The 26,879-nt window shown below is 40.1% G+C and overlaps 1 protein-coding gene across 2 annotated transcripts in view; it reads left to right on the top strand.

Annotated features, from left to right (window-relative positions):
* The first annotated feature begins 3,118 nt into the window (after positions 1–3,118).
* ACTN4 (actinin alpha 4) overlaps positions 3,119–26,879 on the top strand; it is a 79,566-nt gene continuing 55,805 nt past the window's right edge. Inside the window, exon 1 of one of the 2 annotated variants that reach the window (XM_074277863.1) lies at positions 3,119–3,471. In XM_074277863.1, the coding sequence (XP_074133964.1) occupies positions 3,316–3,471 (156 nt within the window). In that variant the 5' untranslated portion in view covers positions 3,119–3,315. The remainder of the gene's footprint in view (positions 3,472–26,879) is intronic. The other variant, XM_074277865.1, reaches the window with a different exon arrangement.

Raw genomic sequence — 26,879 nt, 5'->3', positions numbered from 1 at the left:
ACCAATTATTAAGCACTATATGGGGATGCAAATAGAAAGGAATGGTGGCTTCTACTTTGGAGGAACTCAAATTCTTTTTTTTTTTTTTAATTTTTATTTTATTTTATAATTATAACATTTTTTGACAGTACATATGCATGGGTAATTTTCTACAACATTATCCCTTGCACTTACTTCTATTCAGATTTTTTCCCTTCCTCCCCCAACCCCCTCCCCCAGATGGCAAGCAGTCTTATATATGTTAAATATATTACAGTATATTCTAGATACAATATATGTGTGTAGAACTGAATTTTTTGTTGCACAGGAAGAATTTGATTCAGAAGGTAAAATTAACAGTTTACACTCATTTCCCAGTGTTCCTTTTCTAGATGTAGCTGGTTCTGTCCATCATTAATCAATTGGAATTGGATTAGCTCTTCTCTATGTTGAAGATCTCCACTTCCATCAGCATACATCCTTGTACAGTATCATTGTTGAAGTGTATAGTGATCTTCTGGTTCTGCTCGTTTCACTCAGCATCAGTTGATGTAAGTCTCTCCAAGCCTCTCTGTATTTCTCCTGTTGGTCATTTCTTATAGAACAATAATATTCCATAACATTCATATACCATAGTTTACCCAACCATTCTCCAATTGATGGACATCCATTCATCTTCCAGCTTCTAGCCACTATGAAAAGGGCTGCCACAAACATTTTGGCACATACAGGTCCCTTTCCCTTCTTTAGTAGTTCCTTGGGGTATAAGCCCAGTAGTAGTATGGCTGGGTCAAAGGGTATGCACATTTTGATAACTTTTTGGGCATAATTCCAGATTGCTCTCCAGAATGGTTGGATTCTTTCACAACTCCACCAACAATGCATCAGTGTCCCAGTTTTCCCACAGCCCCTCCAACATTCATCGTTATTTGTTCCTGTCATCTTAGCCAATCTGACAGGTGTGTAATGATACCTCAGAGTTGTCTTAATTTGCATTTCTCTGATCAATAGTGATTTGGAACACTCTTTCATATGAGCGGAAATAGTTTTAATTTCATCATCTGAAAATTGTCTGTTCATATCCTTTGACCATTTATCAATTGGAGAATGGCTTGATTTCTTATAAATTAAAGTCAATTCTCTGTATATTTTGGAGATGAGGCCTTTATCAGAACCTTTAACTGTAAAAATTTTTTTTCCCAATTTGTTACTTCCCTTCTAATATTGTTTGCATTAGTTTTGTTTGTGCAGAAACTTTTTAATTTGGTGTAATCAAAATGTTCTATTTTGTGATCAATAATGGTCTCTAGTTCTCCCTTGGACACAAATTCCTTCCTCCTCCACAAGTCTGAGAGGTAAACCATCCCATGTTCCTCCAATTTATTTGTGATTTCGTTCTTTATGCCTAAATCTTGGACCCATTTTGCTCTAATCTTAGTATGTGGTGTTAAATGGGGTCCATGCCTAGTTTCTGCCATACTAATTTCCAGTTAGGAACTCAAATTCTAATAAAGGAGACAATATATACAGGAAGTTTCACCTGCACATCAGCTGGGAAAGCAGATGTGCTGCTGATAATGAATGCATGTGGGTCGGCAAATCCAGGTTTCAGAAATTGTCCCACCACAAGTTGCTACTTCTCTGGCCTAGTCTTTCATTGGCCAGCTAAGAAGACTTGAGTTCAAATCAAGCCCCAGACACTTACTAGCTACATGATCCTGGGCAAGTCACTTCACCATCTGCCTCAGTTTCCTCATCTGTAAAATGAACTAGAGAAGGAATTCCAGCACCTCTGCCAAGGAAACCCCAAGAGGGTCACAAACTGAAACTAAGATGTTTACTTGTGGAGAGTCCATGCCTTTCCTTACCATTGCTTTTTAATATATCCAGGGTTTCTTTAGTAAAATATACTTCCCAGGCCAACTCTCTCCCTAATTCCACCCCACTTTTGTAGGGGTATCTAAAGGTCTTAGCACAGAGTTAGACACGTTAAAAAATGCTCTTCACCTGCTTATACAATGGTCTTCTCATCTCTTCGTCTGGTCCAAGGAAGTCGTATGACTTAAGCAAATACTAAGTTGAAATCTAGGTAAATAATCAAGTGATCAGATTTTTAAAAGCTTATTTTGTGCCCTGCACTCTACCAGATAGTGAAGATACAAAGATCAGAAATGAAGTTCTTTGCCTCTCCAAAATAGCTGGATGTTTGTTTGCTCTCTCCAATGTCCCTCCCCTTTATTTATTTATTTTGTTAATTTCAAAAAATTTGTCTGGGTCACTCAACTGGGAAATATTTGAGGTCAAGAGAACTCCAGATTTCCTGTTATTTCTGAGCTAGTCATTTCTTAAGGAATATTTAAGCTCCCATTCCATATCAGTTTGGGAAAAGGGGAGGATGCGAGATACAATGCAAAAGCGAAACTTCCTGCCCTCAAAGAGTTTATGTTCTACTGGCCTAGAGAAAATGTAGATGTTCTCGTTATAAATATTGGGCGATCTCCCCTGATTGGGACGCGACACCCCCGGATTCCGGTGTCCTATTTGCCCAACTTGTATGGGACACTCCATCTCCCACCTCAGCGCCTTTGCAGGGGCAGTCCCTTCTATCGGGAATGCCCTCCCCTCTCCGGTGGGAGTCCCGCCTGCCACAGGAAGCCAGTGCTCACTGCCCCCTCCCCCCACCCGACTTTTTCTAAACTTTTGTTTAATTTTGCAGGGCGCTGCCCTGGAGGAGGTCCTGCGTCTGCTGATTGGCTAGCACACAGTAGGCGCTTGACGGACGGTGAAGAGAGGGGCGTGGCCAGCTCCTGCGCGCCTCCGCCAAAGTTCGAATTAATGTATTCAGAAGGCGATCCCGAGTCTTATTAATAATTAATTGTCGGCCCCTGCCTTAGGCCGGAGGCTGCATGACGTAGCGTCGCCCCCTCTCCCCCTTCTCTTCGCGTTCCTCCCCCTTTCCCCCCCACCTCACTCTGCCCCACGCCCTCGGGAGCCGTTGGGGCGCGAGGTGGGAAGGTGGGCCGCGCGCAGGCGCAGCAGTCCCCGGTTCGGCAGGGGCGGGTGGCGCGCGACAGCGGCAACGTGCGCAGCCGCGCTGGCTCGCGGGGAGCAGCGCAGTGGCCGTGTTGCGCAGGCGCGGGCTGGAGGGCGGGTTGTCTGTGTGAGGCGGCGGCGGCGGCGGCGGCGGTGGTAGAGGCAGAGGCAGAGGCAGCTGAGGAGGGCAGCGGCTGAGAAGCGGCGGCTGAAGAGCGGCGGCGGCGGCGGCAGCTCGGAGCAGGCGGGCCCGGAGCGCGAGGCGGCGGCGGTAGCAGAGAGAGCTCGAGAGCCGGCGGCAGGATGGTGGACTACCACGCGGCGAACCAGCCCTACCAGTATGGCCCCAGCAGTGGCGGCAACGGCGGCGGAGGCGGCGTCGGCGACTACATGGCCCAAGAGGACGACTGGGACCGCGACCTGCTGCTCGACCCGGCCTGGGAGAAGCAGCAGCGCAAGGTGCGGCCCCCGGCGCCGCAGCGCGCGGGAGGGAGAGCGCGAGCGGGCGGGAGGGGGCGCGCGGGGGGGGGGGGCCTTTGCGGGCTCGGGCCCCCCAGGCCGAGACGGGGGGTGGGGGCCCCGCCCTGCGGAGAGGGGGAAGGGAGAGAAAGGTGCCCTCGAGGAGGCAGAGGTGTGTGTGTGTGTGTGTGTGTGTGTGTGTGTGTGTGTGTGTATGTGTGCGCGCGCGCGTGTGCTCGAGTGTATGCTAGTGTAAGGGGGGGAGAGTGTGTGTGCAAGCGGGAGTCAGGCGGGGGAGGGGGCACGGTAGCGCCGGAGCAGTGGAGTCCGGAGTGAAAGGTGCACCGCACCTGAAGGGAGGGACTCGGTGCCTGTGGACTTGGCCCAGGAGGAAGGGCAGTCTGAGGGAGGACGGGGCTGTGGGGAGCACTCTCCTGCAATCTCAAAAAGAGGAGGATGGAGTCCAGAATTGGGGAGGGTGTCCGAGATGGGTCCTCGAAATAGCTGCGGGGAGGATGGATAGCCGGGTTATCCCGGGAAGGATCCTGAGGGAAGGTCTGGGCTCAGAGAGAAGGGACTTGTCTGAAGGTCGTGCATAGGGATTGACCGATATGTAACCTACGGAAAGAAAAGCGATGGGGGGGGGCGGGGGGAGGACGCTGGACGGTGTAGAAGGAAAGCCTCTTGAAAGCAGGGGCTCTCGCGTCTGTCTGTCTCCGGGACCGCCTGGATCAGAGCCTTGCATAAGGTGATAAACGGGTCTTGATTTACTGGGGAGTGGAAAGAATTTGAGCTATTTGGGAAGAGTCAGAATCATTGTTGGGAGAAGAGTCTGAGGAAATTTCTGGGTGAGAGTCTCTGTGCCATGGATGTGGAGGGGCCCAAACCAGAAGTTGGGAGTTTGCTGCCTAAATACCAGAAAGGGCACCAAGGAGATGGGCTGGGGGGAGGGGCATCTGAGGTTTGGGGACTATACCTGGGGAAGTTTTACTTTTGGAAAGGAAAGGTCAGGAAGCTGCCCAGGTAGAGTGGGGTGGGAGTGCGTGTGGTTTGAGTAGTGACTGGGAAGAGGCTGTGAGAGACAATTATGGGGGAAATCTGATGGCATGGGACTAACCAGGGAGAAACAGCCTCTTAGAGAACTAATGGGGAGCTCCGTTTTGAGGAAAACATATTTTATAGGCTTAATTGGGCTTGGACCCTGACAGTGGAAGATTCTAGTGCTGAGGTGGCTGGTAAAGAAGAGGTCTTGGAGGATGGGAAGAAAGTGGGGGGAGGCGGGAATAGACTTTGGAGAAAAGTCATTGAACTCCTGTTCCTGAATTTCCTCATCTATGAAATGGGGGTGATAGGCCACGCCACCCTGCCCCTTGTCACAGTTATTAGGACAGAGTGAGGTAGTTGTAGGAAAAAATGAAAAGCATTTGCTATTTGGAGACATTAATCACTTTATTACACAACTGTACCTGGTTACCAAAAAAGGCTCTAAGTCGTCAAAGCATTTGGAAAGATGGGAAACGGTATGCAGGGGACCACTCTGTCTCTTGTATGTATGGCTAGGTTTTTGCACAGAATTCTTTTCTCTCAGGTGATAAAGTAGGAAGTAATGGGATGCATTCATTCTGCCTTCTGAAAGATCTCCTGTTGCTTTCTCTCTCTAGGCAGTTAGGGTATTGGTCTATTACTAACAGCCTCCATCGGCCATAAGCTTTCTGAACCTGAACCCTAATTAATTACCTGCAGCTACTCTTCCCACCCCTCACCTCCAAACTCCCTCCATAAACCTGGCAAGTTGGGAATCTGCCTTTATTCTAACATCAGCTAGGTTAAAGGGAAGTGTGACATAAGGCTCCTCCTTGCCACATTGACAGCATTTGTGCAAGCTAGGTAGAGGGTAGACTCTGCCCATTGCCTCATGTTCCAGTTAATATTTTTGCATTTGCTGGGTCTGCTATCACTTCTATTCTTAGTTTTGTGTTGTTGGGTTCATGCCTTTGACATCATCAGAGTCTTTTAAAAAATTATTTTCTTCTATCTCATGATCTCACTTCCTTGCTGTTCCAACAATAAGACACCATTTCTTGGTAATTCAGTGCCTCTGCCCACCTCCTGGCTTCCTTCAGGATCCTGCTAAAATCTTTATCACTTTCTTCAGGAAGTTTTCCCTGCCCCTCTAATGGGACCCTTCCTCTGCATCTCCAGTGTGTTCTGCCTGGATCTTGTCTGTACATGACTGTTTACACATTGCTATTCTCCCCTCGCCCTACCCGCCCATTAGATTGTGAGTCCCTAAAGTGGTCTTTGGTTTTTCTTAGTGTCCTCAGTGCTTTAGCACAGGGTCTGCTACACAGTAGGCATTTAATGCTGGCTCCAAGACTTAGCTGGGACATCTTGGGCAAGTCACTAAGCCCTCAAATTCAACTTCCTCCTCTGTAAAGTGGGGATAGTGAGTAATAATTATGACATCCGCTTCCAAGAGTTATTGTGAGATTTGGATGAGAAAATGGCTGTAAAATGGACTGGGTAAATTGAGATCAGCATTATAGCTTTAGAGAGGGAATGGATCTTGGAGGCCCCGGAGTCCAATCCCAGTCCCTTTACAGAAAGGAGACTGAAGAACAGAGGTCAACTAACATGCCCAGGGTAACAAAAATTATGTTTGACTTGGTATTTCAATCAAGTCTTCCTCACTCCTCAAGTCCACTGAACTTGTCCGGTTTTTTCATAATAATTCGTCCCAGGTCTAGCTACATGAATCTTAGTGTATCAAGTGTCTGTGGCCAACATGTCTGCACTGGTATATGTATATCTAAAGCTTAGCATATTCTAGGAATTAGGGAAGGATGGGAGTCTTATCAGAAGAGGATGTTCATAACCCCTATTTCTCTAGTTTCAGAAATTATGCTGAGAAATCCTTTGATTTGCAGGAATCCTAGCTTTACCCTTTTTACCCCTACTATCAGTCTATTCCAAAGAGATTTGGTAGGAATGATCTGATTCCCTACAGGCATTTGTGCTCCCAAAGGGCTCTTTATATTACATGGCATCATTTTTAATGGGAGGATCTTGTCTGTGCTACAAAAAGTAGCAAAAACATTCTACCCTTAGTCTTTGGTAAAGTTCTGGGCTGTTTTCTCCATGCTTTCTGGATTTTATGCAACTAATCTCACCACTCCATGTTTGCCTTTTGAGGTCAAAAAGGCCTTTTCAAATTCCAAAACCTTCATTCCCTGCAAGGAAAGGCATCCCCACCCCCACCCCATTTATATGATTTACATTTTCATGGCCACACTCCTGCTTTGCAAAAGACTTAGGGTTAGTGCCTAGTCTTTGGATGGAATAGATAGCATTTATGTGCTGGCTAATTATTGAAGATTCAGCTGGTACTTTAGTTTTAAGATTAGCCTATTTTTTTTTTTTTTTTTTTTTTAAGATGAAAAAAAAAAATTGATGGAAGGCCGAATGGTAACCATCCGTTATTTTGTTTTATTACCTTAATTGTTTCCTATTTAGGAGGAGGTTAAAACTATCAGGTCCTTGACAGTTTATGAATGGTGAAAATGGTGAAGGAAAGACCATTTAGAGGACTTCCCTATTAAGTATGTTTATATTTTTCTTTAAAAGTTTAGTGTTATTTGGAGTAATAATGTCAAAGCATTCAAGGTGGTGTTTGTAAATAATAGACCGGGTTATATATAGGGGGTACTTTATGTACAAGTTTTTATTGTAGTAATAAAATTGCCAGTAACTATTCTGTAAAAAGGAAAAAGGTGATGTCTAGGGAAATGGGCTTTCATAAAGGGAGAGGGACCTTGTCTAGGCAATCCTAAGGTACCTGATTGAGTTGAATTGGACTTGGTGCTTTGATGTAACATTCTGATACATCTGTGAGAGACTGGTTTTCCTAAGTCTCTGATTATTCTAGAGTGTGATCTTAGGTTATCTTCTGCCCACTCTGTCCCCTGAACACCTTGGCCATCTTGGCATCAAGGAGCTACTGCTTTTTGAATGGAATCTGCCATATTGCCGATTGAAAATGGTTTTTAAAACACTAAATTTAATAATATCCAGAATTTTCAGTCCAAGTTTTGTCTGTTTTGTGGAAGGCTTTAATGAACTCCTGAGGGAGATTAACAGTTACATTTCAGTATCAATAACATAACTCAGTAACAATAAGAGATAAATGGCTGAAGGTCCATAGTTGTAGATCTATGTAAACAGTTTACTCTGATTAAATATTCAAGACATAAGGTAGTTAAAATGTGAATTGGTTCACAAAATGTCTCCAATCAGATGAGAGCGGTATTGAACCAAATGTGGATTCCTATCTAAACTGTGGGAGGGTAGATTAAAAAAAAAAATTTAACACTTTGTAAGTTTGCAAACTTTCGTTCATTCTCACACATTGAGGAGAAATAATCTCCTATTGGAAGGTGTATTGGTCTACTTTAGTCCTATAGAAAATCTTTGCAGAATTAAGTGGAATGACAAGAAGTTAACCAGCAAAAGTAAGATGACTGCTGACAGTTCTCATCCCACCTCAGAACACATTTAAGAACATTGTTGGGATGTGAGATTGTCTAGATGGAGCCTTTCAGTTTGCCACCACATTATTTTTAAAGGCTTGCCGTAGATTTCCCAGGCTTGAAGATTGTCCCTTTGAAGACAACATTCACTTTGCACTTCTGGAGAACCTAACAGTTTAGTTGTGGACTGTTGTCTTCTTGTAGACAAGATCATCTGAGGTCAAGCATTACTCCATATATCTGATCACTGATGCTTAATATTTTATATACCAACTTCTTTGTCCTAAAATTATCCCTGTTTCTTTCATTTGTTTCCATTGGCTACCTGAGATTCCCTTGCATTTCAGGTCTTTACAATTAACAAAAGCTTTCCACCAACTGGAGACAAGTGATAGCAAGTTAGTAATTCTATTGGAGTGGTAACTGAAACAGTGACCTATTAAAGATAGTCGAAAGTTCCTGCTTATACAAATAGACATCCTGTAATCTGGGGATTTTGAAAGAAGCCTTTATATCATAGGTGGTTTGGGAGCTTTAGTCTAAATGTTGATCTTAAACTTGTGGAAGTTAAAGTGAAATTATAATGGAACCTGATTGAAGATGACCTAAAACTCATGGCAGTTAGATAATTCAAGTACTAGTATGTTACAAAATGTCAGGATTGGATTTTTACCAAGAAATAACTCAGGTATACAGGTTACATTTTAGTCTACCTCCTAGAGAGAGGAATTCAAGGTTCATTGATTAGGAATTCATTTCTGTCAGGGCAGTCTTGTTGGAATGTTATTATATGTAGCTTTTGGGATGGTGGTTTTTAGAGATGGAAGGAAACCCAATGCTTCTTGTTACTCCTCCACCCAAAACTAAGCAGCTGCAAATTTTAACTGGCAAATGTAGTGTTACATCAGTCTTGGAAAGTTTTTTTCCAGCTAGTGGTCTCCCTGGGATTACAAAATCCCAAATTTAGCACGTAGTCCACTGAGACATTTGTCTTTGAACTGGGCCTTTTTTGGTTGTATTTTAGCTTTCAGTATTTCTTCCATCCCCTCTTTCTCCTCCCTGTGGAACCCTTCCTCCTGTCATGAAGAAATTAGCTTGGAATGTTCATTGGAAGACTATCCCATTTTGGTTAACGTTTTGCATTTTCCTTTAGCAGTAGCCATTCCAGACAAGACTTGCAGTCTTTCCTGATTTGATTTATTTAAGTATAAACTTAGAGAGTGGATTGAACTTGTTTGGAATTTGCTATTAGCCACCTGTTACTGCTCCAGAAAATATTGGATCCTTCTGTCTCAGAAGTTTCGGCATATTTCTGGTGTGTAGAGTAAAGAGAAGGAAATTAATTTAGTATCTCTGATGGAAGGAGTACATCTCAGGAGTACTTGATTTAAGAAAAATTATTTGTGTTATACTAATTTTTTTCTTCCTAAAGTGCTAACACATTTCCACTTTCATCCTGTTCTCGTAGCAAGTATATGAGCCAACAGCTGTTAACCTCTCCATTTTTCAGATGAGAAAATTAAGGTATAGAAAAGTCTAGTGACTTTCCAAGTTGGTGAACTACTCTAGTTTGCTGAAATTTTTGTTGTATTTCTATAATAGGATATTAATGCATTAGGATATTTGATATTTGCTTGTATATGTTGAAATATTTCCAGACCATGGATTATTTACCTTTTTTCTTTTTGAAGAAGAAATTTAACTATTTTGTTGAATGCTTGACTAGCTTAGATCTGGGCTTCAGCAGTTGCTAATCATATATGATTTTTTTTCTTTAGTGAACTGATTAGCTCAGTCCTGAATACAAAAGCAAAAATACTGACTTCCATCTGAGTTAAGAAAAGCTTGTTTTAATGCTTTTCTTCCAAATATTAGCCCAGAACAGAGTCTTTGTCTTTCACTGGAATCAGTGACATGAAGTAGGATTAGTTGAATGTAGCAGAATTAGTCTGTACCTCAATGAAGTCATCTTGGGAAGTATAAAATGTTGACAATGCTGAAATGATAAAATTGATCCTGGAATGCTAATAATACAAAAACATTGAGTGTTTCCAGCTTCCTGCTAAAATAAAGAAGACATTGTGGTTTACTTTTATGCTTTTAAGGTTTTTCCCAAAGGTGCTTGGGGGTGAGTGATGTTTATCATTAACTTTCTAGTGGGTTTTTCTTTTTTGAGTGCTGAATTGCATGTAGTGGATAGAAGTAGCCATTTGGATGACGTGAGTCTTGGCTGCCAGTAATATCTAAGAATTTAAGTTGGAAGCACCCTTAAAATAATCTCATTCAATCCCTTCACTTTAGGGGGCAGCTAGGTGGCGAAGTGGATAGAGCACCAGCCTTGAATTCAGGAGGACCAGAGTCCAAATTTGGTCTCAGACACTTAACACTTCCTAGCTGTGTGACCCTGGGCAAGTCACAACCCCAGCCTCAAAAAAAAAAAAAAAAAAAAAATCCCTTCACTTTATAGCTGGGAAAACAGATCTCAAACAGGAGAGGGATTGAATTGTTAAAAGGGTAGGCAAGTATCTCATTATTAGTTTTTCAACAACTGTAAGACTTAGTGATTTCTGAAGAGACAAATTTCTGGAGAGACAAAGAGAGAAATTTCACATCTTAAATATTAGTCTGTCAATTAGTTCTTATCTAAAATTGTTTGAAAAAAAATAAAATTGTTTGGAGATATGAGAAATACTCATCTTTTTAAATAAGCTTCCTCATATTTAGATGGTTGATATTCAGTGAGAAACAGATTTTAAAATTCCAGGGTTATTACATCAGAACTAGCTATATAAATAGCTAGTTTCTTAACATTATAGATTCTCAAATTTGAGCTCGTCATGGGCTAGACTAGATAGACTGGGAGTTTAACACCCTCATATTTTAGATTAGGAAACTAAAGCCTAGAGAAGCAAGATCACAGATCTGATTAGTGTTAGCTTGGACTAGAATTGGATTTACTAAGCCCCTAGTTCAGTATCTTTTCCTAATATAAATGAAGGGAGATTAAAAGAGCCCAGCTCCCCCTTGGAGAAATTGTAAACTTCCTTGTTTTATTTTTGTTATTCTTTAAAAAATGTTTGTTACAAGGGAAGGCTCACTGGGAGGGAGAGAAGTAGAAAGGAATGAATATATCCAGAAATGACTGGAATATAAACCAAAGGAAGACATTAATTTTTAAAAATTGTCCATCTGTTTAGTAACATTTTTAAAAACCTGTAATCTTTTATCACAAGCATTCAATAAATCTATTGTGATGATAAGTAGAGTAAATCTTGATTTTCTTGACAACTTAATGTGAATTTCTTGTTGATGGTTTCAAACTTGGAAAATTATAAATTTAAATAGGAAAATACTCCACTCCAGAGCTCATTGATAAGAGACAAAACAGGTTTGGGCTAATGTTTAAGTACTTAAAATGGAACCTAAATAAAACTTCCCTTATCTAATTTAGCAGTGGAATGGAAGAATAATGTACTTTATATCTATGCTGGACTAGAGAAAGCTTATAGCATATATTTAGCAGTGAATTAGGTGAAAATGTTTAATTGATCTATTGGGTGGAGTGGAGGAGGTGATATATGAGACAGAAGGCCAGAACCAGCCAGATCTTTTTTTTTTTTTTTTTTTTTTTTGCTGGGTATGTATGTATGTATGTCTGTTTGATGGAGTTTTCTGTGTTGGAATCTTAGCTATGTTACTTCTTAACAGCAGGACCAAATTTATCTAATTTATCTATATTTTTTAAACTGGGTTTTGTTGTTGTTGTGTATGTATTTTTAACAAATATTAACAAAGCAAAAAGCTGTCTGGCCTGTACACAGAATTCTTTACAATTTTCTTTTAACCCTCAAGCAGAGTTCATTACACAAGAACATTTCAAAGCCTTATCCTCTCCTCCATCTCAGTAACAGTAAACAGCATTTTTCTTCTATCCCACCTTATGAATATTCCCATTATTTAAGTTGTCAAGAGCTTTTAAAATAAAAATGTTAAATATTGTTATCATATTTTCTGACCTAGTATTACCATAGTTTGCCTTTATTCATTCAGTAAGCTTTTACTAAGTTTTCTTGAGTCTTAGGTCTAGTTTCCCAGATCTGGTCCATGAAAAAGACTCCAATTTGGAAATCTAAAATGTCTAGAAACAGAACCTACCAAGTCTGCCTACTTATGGAGGTGATTTCAGAGTAACTTGATGAATCAGCCTCTCTCATAAATTGTCTTCTGACTGGTGACGATTCTTATTTTGTGGACTTGAAGCAAAGCCAGACAGCAAACATCACCAGGATTGTGAGGCATCTAGTTTTATTTTGGGGGATTATTTCTACAGCACTGCCAAGTCTGTGGTGGAATTTGACTGTAAAACAGATAGGTCTGCACTAAGATGGCTTTTAGAGATGTAGGCTCAAATTGCTGGGCACTCTGGTTACTGGTGGTGGCCCTGAATAAAGGGACATAGAAGTGGAGGGGGACATGCTTGAGGACGAAGCCCGTTTCACCATTTTGAGAAAAAGGGTTTTGCTCTAGGCTTTCTAAGTTAAGTGGCTAAGGGAAAGCTAGTAGGAAGGCATGCTTTTTGGATGAGAAAGCTTAAACAGTTGTTGTGGAGTTTTTGTGGCATCATGTTTAGGGTGGTCATGGATCATAGGAGGTTGCCATTCCAGGGTAACACTGTTTTGTTTTCTCTGTAATTTCTCATACACAATGCCACAATTTTTTAGTAAAACTTTTATACTGCTCATGGTACAGTGAATTAAGAGGGACAAACATTTGGCCTTGAAAGAGAAAAAATGCATGACAGTATGTTTCCTTGGGCATTTGCCTCAGCTTCGAGAAGCTTTAGACCTCTTTAATAACTGAAAAGTAATTCTTGCCAAATAGGGCCTGCCTAGGGGCTCTGGGGCTAGCATCCCTCTTTCCTAAAAATAAATACTTTCTCATTGAGCATACCAAGCATGGTTTGTACTTGACTGCTGATTCACTCTGGGAGGTTGAGTTATAGTTCAGGCTTTCTTGGTTGGTTTATGTCTGTCTGGCCACTGGCTGTCTTTACCAAGTCCCATTGACTTGGTGTTGTCCAGGGGCTTTCACTTGCTTCATAGCTAGCTAGTCACTGAATTCTACCACACCAAATGCACAACATTCATCTGGTTTTTTGACACATAGTAGGATCACAGGATCCTAGGCTAGACCCTGGAAGGGACTATAATCATCTAAACTAACGCCTTCATTTTATAAGTGAAGAAATTTGAGGCCAGGAGAGGTTAAGGGATTTGCCTCCATTGGCCTTGACAATTTTTTTTTTTTAATAGCTTTTTATTTACCAGATATATGCATGGGTAATTTTACGGCATTGACAATTGCTAAACCTTTTGTTCCAACTTTTCCCCTCCTTTCCCCCACCTCTTCCCCCAGATGGCAGCTGGTCACATAGATATTAAGTAACAAAGCTAGTATTTGAACCCAGGTGCTCTGATTCCAGATATACAGGTCTCTTGGTTCTGGACCATGATGTCTCTGATAGTGGACATTTAGTTTAAGTAATTTGGAGTAATGAACATTCTCAGCTAAGCTGAAGGGTGTGGACTAATCCTTCACCTAGAGAGAGGAAGCTTTTTCCCCAGGAAATGAATCACTCAGTAGACTTCCAGTTACGTGTAGCTGTTCTGCCATAGTGTCTTACATCTTTCTGGGAGGGGTTAGCTAGTCTTTCTTATAGTCTTCAGTGGTCTGTGACTTTGGCTTTGTTTTGTTGTTATTGTTAAGTGATCATGGCTCCTTAATGAAAGCTCTTGATAAGTTTGGAAGTGGTTCTGTTGATTTGTAGTTATGAGGAAGCTGATTTGGGCTATGTCTACACAAAAACAAACTGACTAGCAGAACCACCTTAAAGCTATGGTCAGGGATATTCTTACCCAGCTCACAAACTTTGTTTGGGCTCAGCAAAAATAAACTTTTCAGATGGGAGTTAGAGGGCTTCAGAACATCAAAGAGAGTAATAGCTTATATTATCTTTTTTGATCATTTCTGCAGAAGGCCCCTTGATTAGAGCTTCAGCAGTCATTGAATTATGGGTTTATGCTTTCTATCTAGCAAAGTTTAACTTTATCACATGAGAAGGATTGGAGGACCCTAAAGTATAACCAAGAAACAAAAAAGATTCTCATTTCACCTGGTGAATTTTCACTTGCTTTTCTAAAAGCATCTCTTAGAAAGGCTGGGTCACTTTTTGGAAGTAAAGGGCCAAGAAGCTGACATATTTTTAAATCAACTCTTCCCTTGAATCCCCATTCCCTTACTTCTCCTCTGCTTCTTGGGTATTTCTCTCTCATAGGAGAAAGAACACATTGGTTCTGTGGCCTAAAAAACAATTTGGCTTAATGTTAAGTATTAAATACAAAGTGTTCAACTGGGTTAAAAAAAATCAGAGCAATATTATGGTGTTAGTTGCATCAGCAACTCTTTTATTCATTGTATTTATTGTAGGTTGCCAAGCTTGTTGTTCTGCTTTCCAAATGGAAAGAGGATACAGCAAGGTAATAAACAATTTGGAAATGTGTCTCACCGTGTTAACTTTACAAACATCATCTGAGGAGATAAGTTCATAAATGGCATGTATGAATGAATATGACAGCAACTTTTTTTTTTTTTTCATTCTGCCTTGGGCATGACTTGAAGGCCAAAGCTACCTTGACAAGAGAGTGCAAAAAACAGTTGGATAAAATAACCTTTTACTGACAAACCTGCTTAGCCACTTTAAAGAATATAGCGAGAGCTTGAAAACAGAGGATATTTCAGTTCTAGCTACCCTGCTCCTCCCACACCTCCTTCACTGTGTGAACTCATGAAATCTTTTAAATGCTGCTAGGAAAGAGAGATGGGCCTGTTTTTTCCCTTTTTTCCATTAAAGACAAAAATGAAAACTTCTCCTTTAAAAGAATTGCCCAGAACTTAGGAAGAAGGAAAAATTGAGGCTGATGAATGGAAAATTTGTTGGATTATGTTGCTTTTACATCTACTTTAGTATGGATACAGCTAACTGTAAGTTTCCATTGAGTGGCATTCATGCCAAGCTGACATATTCTCTAGTTCATTCCCTTGGACAGGAAAGGTTTTTGTACTGTAATTATCTTTTTTAAGTGATATTGGAAAACTTGAAAAAGATAAAGAGCCTTTGAAGAATTTTTAGCAGTTGTCATTTGGCTAGAGGTGCCCTCCAACTTGGTGATTACTAGACTTTATCTGTTTTACCGTGAACTAGCATCACCTGTAATATGAGTGGGGCTGCATGGGCTCTGGAGTCAAACCATCAGGTAGAAAGAAACATGACCAGCCAGCTAATCCACATGCAGCTCTTGTTGAGTATCTCTTCTGTTCAGAGTGCAGCACTGAGTTGCTTTGGGAGTGACAGTTTTGAGAAAGAAGACATAGTTCCTACTCTCAAGGAGCTTCCAGTCTAAGTGAGGAGCTAGCTCACACACATGAGACAGCTTAAAAATAGATTTACAAAGCAACCATTCAACACGTGCAAATAATACAGTACAGTTCCGGACTGAAAACAGAAGTGCAAGGGAGCCGTGCTAGACGGGTATTCCAGGGCAGGTGAGGTCAGTCATGGAAACCTTCATGAAAGAGGTGAGTTTGAAATTCCTATGGCCTTTCTTGGAGAGTCTGATTTTTGAGTATTCTCTGGGCAAAGGGGTGTTGGAGAATATTTGGCAAAATATAATGGAAAAGATAGAATATGTTTACTTGTACTTTTATCTGATATTTAGAGTAAGCAGTTTTTAAATTTTGTAATTTCTGATCACCCAACCATATTATTTGGATTCAGATCTGCAAGGCAGAGCCATACACCACTAAATTGATAGGTCAGTTTTTAACCCCCTCTTGCCTTTGGGTTATTAGATAATGGGAAGCTATTGTGGACCAACATCTAACTGGAAAGCAGGTATAACTTGTCACTTTCACAGCACTCTTGAGCTGACATGTTTCCTTTTCCTAAACAACTGCTCTACATGTTTATCCTTAGAACAGTTTAGCTAGTGGAGAGTATACTCCAGAAAACATTAAGCCAAAAGATTAAAAAAAAAAAAAACCCTGAAGTCATCTCCCAACCTTCCATGCTTCCTTCTCCCCTTCCCAAGTGTTTAGTGTTGTTCATATTGTTGAGTATTAAAGAGGATTTTGGACCTTAAGATCATTGTTAATGGCTTCTCGTGAAGAGAACATTAACAGGGGTGTCAGGTAAATTTACAAGACTGACTGTGTGAGTGGTACTGTCTGAGTTTGTGCCACTTTAAAAATGTTATTTTCTATTCAACCAATCTCCCAATTCTCCCTTTCAAATTCATGATTATGGAACGTAGGTTTCCTTTCTGAGGGAGAACTCCAATATGTTTAAACCTTACTCAGATTGTCAGAGCTGTGTGCATCACTTAGATACAACAATGTTTTCCATTGGTTTGTTGAGTTCTTGACCCATGACAAGATAACCAAAGTTGACTGGCAAAATTACTTTGTTCCACTTGGTTTCAGCAGGTAGTTTCTTTGAAAGACTGTGTCAGAGTCTTAGACTAGTAAGGTGTCCTAGAGAGAAAAGACAGAAATCATCCATTGAGATTGCCAAGAATTGTATTAAACAAAAATAGTGTTGGGATTCAACATGAAGTGAGTTTTTAAAAAGTTAGGTGACATTCCTTTGGTACTTAATGCCTTTGCTACTTGGTCAGGCAACACAAGCAAAAGAGAGAGAGCGAGAGAGATGCTGTAAGTTAATATAGCTGGGGTTTTATTTCCTTCCCTGCTCTGCAAAAGGATAGGGGTGCAATGACTAGTGATCCTTTAGAGGGAAAGTCTGCTTTTCCCTTTCTGAAGATTAAGAGATGCTAGGAAGGTATTCATTTGCAGAGGCAATAGATTGCAATTGGGGATTGTGGTTTGTAGCCAAAGAATGTATTGCTTCATCCTTTGTTAGGAAAGTGGGTACAGGTCAGACAGCTTTGTGGTGATCTGATCTCCATGCTCTTAATAGCTGTAAGAATAAGCCTTTTAAGTCAGTTGGCCACTGGTTCTTAATCCAACCCATATTAGATGAGAGATGTGTCACTGGGATTGCTTCAGAATGTCAGGGCCAGAGCCATGGTATCCCAGTTGTGTTGGGTGAAGTGGATGAGTGCCATATGGTATCTCACTTGGTGCTTGGGAACCGTGTTGGTCAAGGCCCATAGTATGCTGAAAGATGTAGGGGCCACATGCCTATATTTTTAGTCCAATAGAAGTCATTTGAAATGGCTGAGTTGGGGGATCTGGTGTTTATGTCTCTTCTTGTCAGAATCCGCTAGGTATACCGATAGTCAGCATTTTGCTACTTTACCCTTCACATTTGATGCATCATTCATAACTGTAGCTAACAGACAAGGTGTATTTTTGTTTTGTTTTGTTTTTTAAGCAAAAATAGTCAACACATCCCCTTTCCTGAAAAAAGAATTTAAATATACTGAATACAGTGCTAGAACAAATGCCCCATGGCCTGTTTAGAACAATCCACTTAGGTTTGAACTTAATGATGCCGTAACAGTCTCTAATTACTATGGGCTGGTGTCCAGAGTACTTTTGCCTGTTCAGTGTCCCCTTGTTTCATTGTTGAAAGTTTGTGTGAGTCCAGGACCCTCACCTATTTGCCTACACACCTTGGCCTCAGTTTTGTGTGGATGAGCCACTGGCATTGCCAAGGAAGGCTTGTTCATGAATAATCCAACTTGTTGCTCAGTTAGTATCAGCACTAGTTCTGTTCTGTTCCTTCCCCCTTCCCCCCCCCTTTCTTAAAACATAAAATTCTTATCAGCTGAAGTGAGAAGTGCCCACAGACTTGTGTCAGCCAACCTCTGGTAAGTGTGTGTAGATACAGGAAGGGTTTCAAACTGATAACCTTAAATATAGCTGTCCAGGAACGAGCTTAATAAGATGGAGAGGTGTAGTAACCTTCTTCCATCCCCGAGTTGTAAGTATAGAAGCCTTTGGAAATCCTATAGCAGCTGTGCTTTGTTCCTCCTGCAGTACTTCCTAAAGTTCTGGCATCCTGCTTCATTCTTTTTCCTTCTTTTCCCCCCTTCCCCCTCCTCCCCAGTCGCTTCCTGCTTACCATTCCTCAAGTTAGCCTCAATCTCCCCAAAAACAATCATATCAACAGCCTAATAAGGCAAAAGAATGAGGAGAATGTCAGTGGCCTGGCCTCTCCCTAACCGGCACTAGGGCAGCAAACTTGGAAAATGTTACAGCAGTGACAGCTGACTCAGAGCAGTGAGGAAAGCAGCCATTTCAGGGTTCAGGAAATGACAAAGGAGTAGCTCCAGGTTGAAGAAAGCCATCCCCAATTGAGGGCCATTCTAGCCAGCAGCTCCACATTCTTCAAACCTTCGACAAAAAGGCAGATGGAAAAATACAGTCTGACTCCCCGACATGCCTCCAGGCCTGATTTGCATGGGGAAGAACAGGGTGTGCTTACAAGAGACCCAGGAAGCCCACTTTAAGAAAGCCACGGGGAACTTTGCAAATCCAAACACTTTATCACTTGCAAGATGAGCACTTTTCTCTCTTTTAGCTGTGCCAGGGTTTAATTAGCAGGGGTGTTAATTAAAAGTTGTCAACACTTGGAGTGGGGCCCCTAGCAACCTGTCACCCCTCCTACATGATTATTCCAATGGAATCAACCCATTACAAAGTAGTTTGTAGTCACTGTTGAGGATAGCCATGGGCTGCCTGCTGAGCCAAATCAACTTTGATTTGTAAGGTCACATTGATTAATTGATGATCTTTTCGGGTTATTGAGGACCTAGACTTTTCTGGTTTTTTAAATTGCTAATTACCAGCAAAGGCTGAGGTCATTGTAAATGCATCTAATTCTGAAGGTATTCAGTACAAAAGTGTGGGGAAGTCTTGTTTTGAGTGTGTGTGTGTGTGTGTGTGTGTGTGTGTGTGTGTGTGTGTGTGTGTGTGTGTGTGTGTGTGTGTTTTAAAGGAAGAACACAAAAAAGCCTTTGTTTAGATTTGGATGGAATGACTTAAAACCGGCTCCCAACTTCAGGCACAGGAGCAGTTTCCTGTCTTAAGAACTCACACAGGAAATTCACTAAAAACAATATTGGAGGCCCTGCCAAGGAGGCACACTGGGAGGTGAGATCACTGTGTGCAGTGGCTCCAGTCTCTGTTCTTACCTGGAGGCAAAGCGAGGGGGGTAGTGGTAGATTTTTAAAAAGAAAATTTTATTTAGCTATCTCTGGAAGAGATGGGAAAATGTTGGTTGAGGGAGAGACAACTATATATCCTTCTTGTCTAAACCACAAGTAGGAGCTGTGGAAATATTCTTAGCTGACTCAAGCCTTCCTTAGTTTTTTTTTCATGTTTTAAAAATACCACATTGCTCCTCTTCTTTTCTCCTAGGATCACTACTTTTTCATATATATAGAATGCTTTGATTTAAGCCTTGCTCTGGATCACCTGTACCTCACTAATTTAATATCAGGATTGAAGTCTTAGATTGAATATCAAGTGTAGTGTCCATCAGGAGGTTTTGGCAAAAAAAGTTCAATGTTGGGAAAGTTGGAGAGAATAATAGGGAAACTGAGAATCATGATTGCTTTTAAAGATATATTTTATATAGAATAGGGTTTTGGGGCGGTGAGGGGTGGGAATCATACGCCAGTTAAACAGAGTTTATAAATCTCTTAAAGCCATCTGGCACAACTCCGTGGCAAGGGCAAATTTTGCATTTTGACATTTTTCTCTGGCTTGAAGAAACCTGTTTAGTAAAAATGCATAAATACAAGGCTTAAAAATGAAAGCAACAGAAATAAACTTGAAGCAGGCCTGGGTGAAAACTGTAAAATATGCAAGTTGGCTTGCTGTTTATATGACTGGAGTCAGGGACAGCAAGATCTAGCTTAGCTAAGAAATTACAATTATATATGTGAATTGTCTATCCATTAGCATCCCAGATGAAACATTGCAATTTAAATAAGTACAGTACTTTTTTTTTTTTTTTTTTAATATGCAGCTCAATTTCTATATGAACCCAGTGAATTTGAATTTTTTGGGGGGAGGCAGAACAGCAACTTGCTACTTTTAAAATTTGGGGAATAAGCATAGAAAATAATCAGGAGTTTTGTAAATGATGTGGTTCCAGTCATTTAATACATACATATATCTTATATATGTCTGAGTATATGGAACATTCAGAAGCACTAGCACCTCTGGTGTAAGGGCTTGCTGAGCCCTTTTCAGGCCTGCTCCCCTTTGGGTGACATACCCAACTCTCACACATGGTTCCAAGAAGTTGTAGCATGAGCATCAGCCACACCTTGATGAGCTAAGCCAGATTGAGGGTAATTAAGTAGGTCTCATATTCATCAGTGACTTAGGGGAATGTTTATTTCAAGTATGTGAAGACTCCTTGGCAGAATAGGGGAATGGTAAGTTTGTTCCAGTGACCATAAAGGCTGTTACAGCCGGTATTTAGAGCTTTGTCAGATGTGGAATATGTCAGAGCCATCCACAGCCTCCCAGGCCATCCCATTATCAGCCAGAAATTGCAGAAACTACAAGAAATTGGAAACTGAGTGGATGCCCATCAATTGGGGAATGGCTGAATGAATTATGGTATATGTTATAGAGTCTTATTGTTTTGTAAGAAATGAAAAGCAGGATGATTTCAGAAAGACCTGGACTAAGATATATATATATAAATCGCTTTATTTATTTATTTAAAAATTTTTTTAAAAATTAATTTTATAAGTATAACATTTTTTTGACAGTACATGTGCATAAGTAATTTTTTACAACATTATCGTACTTCCTTCTGTTCTGAATTTTCCCTTTCCCTCCACCTCCTCCCCTAGATGGCAGGCATTCCCATACATATTAAATATGTTATATTATATCCTAGATACAATATATATGTGCAGAACCGAATTTTTTTTTTTTTTTTTTTTTTTTTTTTGCAAAGGAAGAAGTGAATTCAGAAGGTAAAAATTACCTGGGAAGAAAAACAAAAAAATGCAAACAGTTTACACTCATTTCCCAGTGTTCCTTCTCTGGGTGTAGCTGATTCTGTCCATCATTGATCAATTGGAACTGGATTAGATCTTCTCTATGTTGAAGATATCCACTTACATCAGAATACATCCTCATACAGTATTGTTGTTGAAGTGTATAATGATCTCCTAGTTCTGATCATTTCACTCAGCCTCAGTTGATGTAAGTCTTTCCAAGCCTTTCTGTATTCATCCTGCTGGTCATTTCTTACAGAATAATAATATTCCATAACATTCATATACCATAATTTACTTAACCATTCTCCAATTGATGGGCATCCATTCATTTTCCAGTTTCTAGCCACTACAAAAAGGGCTGCCACAAACATTTTGCACATGCAGGTCCCTTTCCCTTCTTTAAGATCTCTTTGGGATAAAAGCCCAATAAAAACACTGCTGGATCAAAGAGTATGTACAGAGTGATAACTTTTGGGGCATAATTCCAGATTGCTCTCCAGAGTGGTTGGATTCTTTCACAACTCCACCAACAATGTATTAGTGTCCCAGTTTTCCCACAGCCTCTCCAACATTCTTCATTATTTGTTCCTGTCATCTTAGCCAATCTGACAGGTGTGTAGTGGTATCTCAGAGTTATCTGTTGTCTTAATTTGCATTTCTCAGATCAGTAGTGATTTGGAACACTCTTTCATATGAGTGTAAATAGTTTCAATTTCATCATCTGAAAATTATCTGTTCATATCCTTTGACCATTTATCATTGGAGAATGGCTTGATTTCTTATAAATTAAGAGTCAATTCTCTATATTTTCGAGATGAGGCCTTTATCAGAATCTTTAGCTTTAAAAATGTTTTCCCAATTTGAAAACTATTTTTTAAAAAGAGGTTTGGAGGTAGAAGAAATGAGGTCCCAGGACAAAGATCCTTGGAGGGCATCCATAAGGTATGTGTGACCTTGATGAAGTAAAAAAAACTGAGAAAAGGTGGTCAGAAAAATTAAAAAGAGAATTAGAAGGGACATGAGTGCTTAGACCTGGGAGCTACTATGTCCAAAGCTGCCTGTGGCTAATCGGCTTCCAAACTTCCCAGATGTTTGGCTTTTTTCCGTTGGTTCCATTGGACTCCCATGGACCACACAGGCATCGTTGATGTCCAGCTGTCTTAGTCACAGGCTTGGCTGAGAGAAGTGATGGCACTGGTCTTTTAACAGGCAGAGCCTGAACTGGTTTAACACCCAGTTGGAGGGAGTTAAGTCTGCTAGCTAGGAAAAGGCACAATTCTACTCCAAGTTTCCCTGTGTGTTCCATTTAATGAGGGCAGCAGCAGTTAGGTGCATTTTTTTCTACTTTTGTAGTATTTTGCTACTGGCAAATCAGAGGTGGCTTTTAGATTGACCTGACTGACTGTGAGCTGGTCTTGGAAGTTGTCTTCTAGAGGAGAGACTGAATTAGAGCTTACTGTTTTATTTATATAATCTATATGTTGTCATAGTAACATCTCTGGTAAAGAGTATGGAATTGGTCATCTCCTTCTCTGATCCTAGTTACCGAAGACTAAAGAGAATCAGTGAGGGTGAGTGCTACTTTTTATAGTTCTAGCAGTAAATTGTATCAGTATCATGGCTGTCACTATTTATATTCCGGGAATTGGTGGATTTGTTTGTGTTGAAGCTTTGAGCATCCTTTTCTGCCTCTAAGAAGGGTTTTATTTAAATATATGTGGCACCTTAGCCAAAGACCATGTTACCACTGTATTTTCAGTATATGGAAACTTCAATGTTTTTCTGGGCATTTTTAATGGAAATATTTGTTCACTAAACTTAGCTGAACCCCTGTGCCTACTGAGACACATTGGCTATGTCTCAGTAGGTTAGGTGATTCCTTTAAGGAAAGGGAGCCATTACATTTTGTGCTTTCCCTTTTTCCTATTTGGCTATTTTCCTTTCTGGTGTGCTTCCCATCCTCCGCTACAGTTTAATCTTTCATATCACATCTTGGAAACTGAACTAGGAAGGAATTTCTTGGAGGCCATTTGGGCCTTGAGATATTTTGCTCCTGGACACTGTTCCTTTCTTTTCCCCAGTGTTATAAGCAGTGAATGTCTTGAGGGGCAGAGCTCTTTAGCCCTGAATCCTGTATCATTTAATAGAACATGTTGTAAACTGTGGGACTGAGAAGTTTGGGAATAAGAATTGGTATTTTTTTTTGTCATTTATGGCAATTGGAATCAAAATTTTAAGTAGGGTATTGAAAAGGATATATATATATTTAATAGAATAAATAGGAGATAATTAACAGAATGGAGGCATTAGAAGCAAGGTTAGGAGAAAGCTTCTTGTAGAAGATGGGTATTTAGTTGGAACTTAAAAGTAAACAAACGAGGAGGCTAAGCCGAGGAGGAAGAATTTTTTTTTTTAATTTTTATTTTATTTTATAATTATAACATTTTTTGACAGTACATATGCATGGGTAATTTTTTACAACATTATCCCTTGCACTTACTTCTATTCAGATTTTTTCCCTTCCTCCCCCAACCCCCTCCCCCAGATGGCAATCAGTCTTATATATGTTAAATATATTACAGTATATTCTAAATACAATATATGTGTGTAGAACCGAATTTTTTGTTGCACAGGAAGAATTTGATTCAGAAGGTAAAAATAACAGTTTACACTCATTTCCCAGTGTTCCTTTTCTGGATGTAGCTGGTTCTGTCCATCATTAATCAATTAGAATTGGATTAGTTCTTCTCTATGTTGAAGAAATCCACTTCCATCAGCATACATCCTCGTACAGTATCATTGTTGAAGTGTATAATGATCTTCTGGTTCTGCTCGTTTCACTCAGCATCAGTTGATGTAAGTCTCTCCAAGCCTCTCTGTATTTCTCCTGTTGGTCATTTCTTATAGAACAATAATATTCCATAACATTCATATACCATAGTTTACCCAACCATTCTCCAATTGATGGACATCCATTCATCTTCCAGCTTCTAGCCACTATGAAAAGGGCTGCCACAAACATTTTGGCACATACAGGCCCCTTTCCCTTCTTAGTAGTTCCTTGGGGTATAAGCCCAGTAGTAGTATGGCTGGGTCAAAGGGTATGCACATTTTGATAACTTTTTGGACATAATTCCAGATTGCTCTCCAGAATGGTTGGATTCTTTCACAACTCCACCAATAATGCATCAGTGTCCCAGTGTTCCCACAGCCCCTCCAACATTCATCGTTATTTGTTCCTGTCATCTTAGCCAATCTGACAGGTGTGTAATGATACCTCAGAGTTGTCTTAATTTGCATTTTTCTGATCAATAGTGATTTGGAACACTCTTTCATATGAGTGGAAATAGTTTTAATTTCATCATCTGAAAATTATCTGTTCATATCCTTTGACCATTTATCAATTGGAGAATGGCTTGATTTCTTATAAATTAAAGTCAATTCTCTGTATATTTTGGAGATGAGGCCTTTATCAGAACCTTTAACTGTAAAAATGTTTTCCCAATTTGTTACTTCCCTTCTAATCTTGTTTGCATTAGTTTTGTTTGTGCAGAAACTTTTTAATTTGGTGTAATCAAAATGTTCTATTTTGTGATCAATAATGGTCTCTAGTTCTCCCTTGGACACAAACTCCTGGAGCTGTCAAGAGAGTGTCTTCTTTCTGAAGGCCTAGAAAGGATAGCCTATGTTAAAGGGCTTTGAACACTAGATAGAATTTTATGTTTGAATCTGGTGGTGAGAGGGAACTACTGGAGTTCATTTGCAGGGTCAAATCTGCTTTTAAGAAAATCACTTTGGTGACTGAATGAAGTTAGAGTAGAAGAGAGACTTGAATAATCCAAGGGTGGATATGAGTCTAAACCGGGATAATGGCAGTATCAGGAAAGAGCACTGGATATATTTGAGAAGTGTTGCAAAGGTGAAATCAACCATAGATGAAATCACCAAATGAAGCAGTACAGAGGGAGAAGAGCAGATAACCCTGGACAGATCCCTGTGAGACATTTTAGAAAGCATGATCTGGAGGAAGATCCAGGAAAGGAATGTAGCTTTCTGGTTTCTAGTCTCTTCCCTATTTCAGTCTGTTCTCCACTCACCTAGCAGCCAGAGTCATCCTAAAGCAAGTCTCTTCATTTCCTTTGATAAGATGTTTTTTTGACTAGAGAGTTGGACAGTTGAAATGAAAAGTAATTTAAAGAATTTTTTTTTGAGTTTTCCCAGAATTTCATTTCTTTCTTCATTGCTCTACCTTCCTATTCTCTCCAAAGATAATTGAGTGGTGAATATAGAAAGATTTAATTCTCCCTTACTCTCTTCCCTATATTTATCTTGTAATGTATTCTGCAAGGATTTTTCTGACTGTTGTATTACTTTAGTAGAAAATCATTCCTTCCGTTGTTGACACATTTTCAGATCCTTGATTCACATTTCCCTGAGCAAAAGATCTTGACAAGTCTAAGAAAAACGTTCATTTTCACACAGATATAGCTCTTGTGCATACAAAATAGACCGGTAAACACTGCTAGGCTTTCAAATTAGCTTCTGCACCAAAATATGCACCAAAGTGGACCAGGACAGAAATAGGGCTGGACACTACTATCGTACTTTGTGAAGATAAAGTAAGAACTCAGTGCTTATCGAAGATTTTGAACATGGGTAAAGGGAGGAGTTATCCTGGGGTAGTAGGTGCTTCTTAGTGAAGGATGCATCAACAATAGAGTTCTGTCTTTGGTTACTGGCCTTCCAAGTTTTCATCCTTAAAAGCAAAAGCCAAAAAAAAAAAAAAAAATTCTTTTGATCAGTTTGAAATCAGTACTTTTTCTTAATAAAAGCCTGTTGTACTTTTAGTACTATAGAGAAACCGCCTATCAAAATTTTCTCTGTTGAAGATGTATATAAAGACCTTTTGTCTATAATTGCACTTTGATTTAGACAGACCAAGTCCAGGGAACTAAAAGTAAAGTTAACAAGGGATAAATTAGAATCTCAGATTGAATAGAGTATTTCCTGGTTTAATGGTTTGTAGAAGGTGGCCTTGCATGTTTGAGTGTAACTACGTCTGGAGTTGGTAGCTGGGAGGAGAAATGATTCAGTTCAATTTGGACAATATCAAGCACCTGCTATAGGTCTAGCAGGGGCTGTTCTGAGGGGCAGACAGAACATCTGAACTTGAACTTTAGAAGCTAGGAGGGGAGAGAGGTGAAAATCTTTGGAGAAGAGCACCTGGAATGGGGAACACTCTCGGGTCCCTATAATCACATTGAAGGATCTTTAAAGAATATTTATTTAGCCTGAGGAATAGAAGACTTAGGGGAGATGTGATAGTTATCTTCCAATATTTAAAGAGCTTTTTTTGTTCCTTCGATAGTATTTTATTTTTCCAAATACATGTAAAGATAGTTTTCAGTAATCATTTTTGTAAGATTTTGTGTTCCACATTTTTCTCCCTCTCTTACCATCACCCTCCACCCCCTCTCCCAGCCCTAAAATAGCAAGCAGTCTGATATAAATTAAATTTGTGCCCTTCTCAAAAAGCTTTTTTATGAAAGAAGACTTAGTAATTAGACTTGTTCTGTTTGGTTAGCAATGGGTAGAAGTGCAAAAAGGCAGGTTTAGTATCAATGGCTGGAAAATTTTCCTCACAATTATAGTTGCCTCAGGAGGTTGTGATTTCCCAAGTCTTCAGGTGACCACTCACTTCATAGCCCAGCACACATTCCATTATGATTGTGAGTTTATTTCATATGGATTTTGTAAGCACTTTTCTGAACATGTTGTATTACTCTAACAGAATATAATTAATAAATGATCTTTGACATTGGGCAAATGATTC

This window comes from Sminthopsis crassicaudata, chromosome X, assembly GCF_048593235.1.
Source record: "Sminthopsis crassicaudata isolate SCR6 chromosome X, ASM4859323v1, whole genome shotgun sequence".
NCBI lineage: Eukaryota > Metazoa > Chordata > Mammalia > Dasyuromorphia > Dasyuridae > Sminthopsis > Sminthopsis crassicaudata.
The sequence above is the reverse complement of the archived record's forward strand: the minus strand, read 5'-3'. Positions and strand labels throughout refer to the sequence as shown.